The sequence below is a fragment of the Austrofundulus limnaeus genome, unplaced genomic scaffold (genome assembly GCF_001266775.1).
Source record: "Austrofundulus limnaeus strain Quisiro unplaced genomic scaffold, Austrofundulus_limnaeus-1.0 Scaffold228, whole genome shotgun sequence".
In the NCBI taxonomy this organism is placed as follows: domain Eukaryota; kingdom Metazoa; phylum Chordata; class Actinopteri; order Cyprinodontiformes; family Rivulidae; genus Austrofundulus; species Austrofundulus limnaeus.
This window is the reverse complement of record NW_013952630.1, coordinates 334,034-338,471: the sequence shown is the minus strand read 5'-3', so window position 1 is coordinate 338,471 and position 4,438 is coordinate 334,034. Positions and strand designations below refer to the sequence as shown.

The 4,438-nt window shown below is 39.0% G+C and overlaps 1 protein-coding gene across 1 annotated transcript in view; it reads left to right on the top strand.

Annotated features, from left to right (window-relative positions):
* The window catches only part of col16a1 (collagen, type XVI, alpha 1), a 111,961-nt gene that overhangs the window by 29,620 nt on the left and 77,903 nt on the right, over positions 1-4,438 (top strand). The window contains exons 3-4 of the mRNA XM_014019732.1: positions 466-534; positions 619-736. Of these exons, the coding sequence (XP_013875186.1) occupies positions 466-534; positions 619-736 (187 nt within the window). The remainder of the gene's footprint in view (positions 1-465; positions 535-618; positions 737-4,438) is intronic.

Here is a 4,438-nt window from a genome sequence, read left to right as displayed (position 1 = left end):
CCACCCCCCCAGTCAAGGCAGGCCGCTCTGACAGGCAACACTTTACTCTGCAACCTCCCCTGACAGGGTGAGAACATATCCATCAAAATGAGGCTGCGCGACAGACAAGCGGGGTGCGAGACAACCTGTCAGATCGGGTTGTGTTCCACTCTGCGCGGCTTTGCCCTCATTTCATCCTGCTGTCTGTGTTTTACACTCCTTTTAACTGTCTTTCACCCCCACCAGCTCATTCTCTCCGTCGTTCAGATAAATATTTCAGCTTGCCTCAAATGTACGTTTGAAGATTTTGCTTCTCTATCTTGCAGAAACTTTGTCCATTTCAGTCGGCAAGAAGTGTCCTGGGTGTTTTTTTTTTTTTCTTCCTGTGACTCCTTTGCATCTCGTGATTCTCGTAGTTTTAAATTTATAGCCACTTTTTAAAGTTTCTCCTTGTGTAACAATATGTTATCCCTTTTATTTCCTCAGGTGTACAATGTCCACCCTTGCAAGTGGCTGATTGGAAGTTTCCTCACATAGCCAGGGACAATATTACCGGTAAAAATAAGATGAGCTTGTGTAGTTTAATTGTTTTCAGAGTTTTGTTTTGTTGTATGCTGATGAGTTCCCTTTTGTTGCCAGGTTTTAATCTAGTGAGGCGATTCTCCCTGCTCAAGGACGCAAACGTCAAGAAGATCCGCAACGCTCGAGGTCCAGTCATCCTACGCCTGGGCAAGACGGCACTCGTGCGCCCCAGCGAGTAAGTTTGCCATCTCTCTCCGTCTCTCATTGCTTTTTGCTCTTTTTCTCCGACACCTCCAACGTCTGGCACAACCATGTTTTGTACAGATTTAGGTGGGAGGGAATGAATTGTGTGCAACGAGGGAATACGAGTTACATTTTGCGCAGGATTTGCTGCTCTGTTTTGACCTAGGTGGACAGGCTTTCTCTTTTCCTGTCTGTCTGAATGAGAGCAGAGCACTCTTTATCTGTTCACCCACTGAACTTTTTACTCAACGTGTCAGTGCTGTCTAGTGCCTGTTGCATAAAAATACAATCAGCTGTCAAAGTGGGCAACATTTGTCACTTGCTGATAGCATTTCAGAACCAACTAATTTCTCTCACCACTAGTACTTGCCTGTAAAACCAAACTCTTAACAGCTTTTTGGCTTTCTGGTTTTAACCGCATGTACTTATTCTAAGTAGCTCTTGTAATAAAATGTCATACTGATATGCCTGAGCAGTAACTGTAGGAGTGATTTCCTAATTAGAAGGGCTGATGCAGATGCCAGCAAAAAAAATGCATAATTACAAGACTTGGAATTAAATAGCAGCATTTGAGTTTGTTCTGAACTTGTTATTGGACAAAAAATAAATCTAACATCCAAAAGTTTTATTGCATAAGTGCAATTTGTGATTTGTGTGTGTGTCCGTGTGTGTGTTTTTTAAGGAAGTGTCTCTGTGCCGTACTTTTATTTTTATTTTTTTTTCCTCTTTTTGTCCCCAGTTGTGAATTTGTGCGTCTCCTCTCCAGTAATAAAGCTGTTTTCTTTGTCAGAACTTGCCAAATGGGTCAGCCCAGAGCTCAGGGTATTTTATCACTCTGTCTCTTGTTGTAATATTTAGGCTTTCTTGAAGATAAATTTGCCCACAGAACATATTTTTTGGTTGAGAAGTTTTGCCCTGAAAGAGTCACAAACATTGTTTGTTACAGTTGTAGTGTTTTTCTAATGAAAAGAGGGGGGAAAAAATTTAACTTGTCAGGAAATCAGCATTTGTTTAGCCAAAGAATAACATCTCAGATACCTTTTTTGTTTTGTTTTGTTTTGCTCCAAACCATCCAGCGTAAAACAGGAACAACACTCAACATTTTCTCTCAGTTTCCAGTATTGACTTATGTTAGGGTACAGCTTTTATTGAAATGTTGGTGCCTCCCAGAACTTGGCTGTCAGTTTTATCAGTGAAGCATGCTACCTAGGTGAGTCATTGGACTCAGGAGAATAATCAATGCTAGAAATCCATCTCTCCTGTCTGCAGTCTTTCGTGCTTTTTATGTATGTATATACACTGCTCAAAAAATAAAATAAACAAATGGAACACAAATAACACATCCTAGATACAGAGTTGTAAAGTAACTAAGTACAAATACTTTGTTACTGTACTTAAGTAGACATTTTTGTTACGTATCTGTACTTTACTTGAGTAATTATTTTTCAGTGTACTTTTTTACTTTTACTCACTACATTTTTTTTAAAAAGGTAAGAAGTAGAAAGTCGTTACTCCTATTTTATTCCAAGTTTTTATTACTTTTAAATATATTATCCTGATAAATTGTGTCTCCTGGATAGAGTGAATTTAATTGTGATTGGATGAGAAGTATAAATATATACCATTCTGACACCCTGTTAGCTTGTACACAACCCATCACAGCTGCACACACTCTAAAAATGAAATGTTGGATTTACTTAACCATGTTATGTTACCTGGTTMCACTTAACTGAGTTGAGTAAGTTCAAAGCAACATACTCATGTTCTTTTGCTAAAAAAACTGGTATATTGCTTTGAATTTACTCAACTCAGTTAAGTGGAACCAGGTAACATAACATGGTTAAGTAAATCCAACATTTCATTTTTTACAGTGCACCGTTAGAAAGATTTTTTTTTGGAGAAGTCACCTCCCAATAAATGTCATTTTGGAAAATCAAACTGCTCATTTTTAATCAGTACTTTTACTTTTAATACTTAAATAGATTTTGTGTCAGAAATTTACTTTTGATACTTAAGTACAAAAAAATCAGATACTTTAAGACTTTAATACTTTAATACTCAAGTATCATTTTTAGAGAAGACTTTAAATTTTACCAAAGTAATTTTATGATAAGATACTTGTACTTTTACTCAAATATCACTTTGAGGTACTTTATACAACACTACCTAGATCTGAAAGAATGAAATATTCTCGTTAAATACTTTGCTCTGTACAAAGTTTAATGTGTTGAGAACAGAATCACACAAAAATCATTAATGGAAATCCAATCTATTAACCAATGGAGGCCTGGATTTGGAGCCACACACAAAATTAAAGTGAAAAAACACACTACAGTCTGATCCAACTTTGATGTAATGTCCTTAAAACAAGTCCAAATGAGGCTCAGTATTGTGTGTGTTCTCCACGTGCCTGTCCTCCCTACAATGCCTGGGCATGATCCTGATGAGGTGGCAGATGGTCTCCTGAAGAATCTCCTCCCAGACCTGGACTAAAGCATCTGCCAACTCCTGAATAGTCTGTGGTGCAACGTGTTGTTGGTGGATGGAGCGAGGCATGATGTCCCAGATGTGCTCAATCGGATTCAGATGGGGAGCAGGCAGGCCAGTCGACAGCTTCAATGCCTTCATCTTGCAGGAACTGCTGACCCCTTCCAGCCACATGAGGTCTAGCAACCTGCATTAGGAGGAACCCAGGGCCAACCGCACCAGCATATGGTCTCACAAGGGGTCTGAGGATCTTATCTATGGCATCTAATGGCAGTCATATTGCCTCTGGAGAGTACATGGAGGGCTGTGTAACTCCAAATAAATACCACCCCACATGATTACTGACCCACTGTCAAACCGGTCATGCTGAAGGATGTTGCAGGCAGAAGATCACTCTCCATAGCATCTCCAGACTCTGTCACGTCTGTCACATGTGCTCAGAGTGAACCTGCTTTCTTCTGTGACGAGCAAAGTGCATCAGTGGACAATTTGCCAATCCTGGTGTTCTCTGACAAAGGCCAAGCGTCCTGCATGGTGTTGGACTGTGAGCAAAACCACATCTGTGGACATTGGGCCCTCATACCATCCTCATGGAGTTGGTTTCTGACAGTTTGTGCAGACATGCACGTTTGTGAAGTCTCTACTGTAGTAGTAGTAGTAGTAGTAGTAGTAGTAGTAGTAGTAGTAGTATTTTAAACTCCTCTTTATAGTAACTAATTTTCAAAAATTATACAGATGTATGGCTTTTGAGCCACAAATGTCTGTAGTTGTTGACGCACATGCTTATATTTTCTCATTCCAATATCTTACAAGATAATTTACCACATTTTTTTCTCTGCGCCATACAGCTGTTGTAACACTGCTAAATAAATACAGCGGGTAAAATAAGTATTGAACACGTCAACATTTTTCTCAGTAAATATATTAGTAGAGGTGCTAATGATATGAAATTTTCACCAGATGTTGGTAACAACCCAAGTGATCCATACATACAAAAAATTAAACCCTAAATGTCCAGAAATTAAGTTATTTGTAATAATGTGGAATGGCACAGGGAAAAAGTATTGAACACACATACTGAAATTTATCTAATACATTGTACAAAAGACTTTGTTGACAATGACAGCTTCAAGACGCCTCCTGTATGGAGAAACTAGTGGCATGCATTGCTCAGGTGTGATTTTGGCCCATTCTTCCACACAAACAG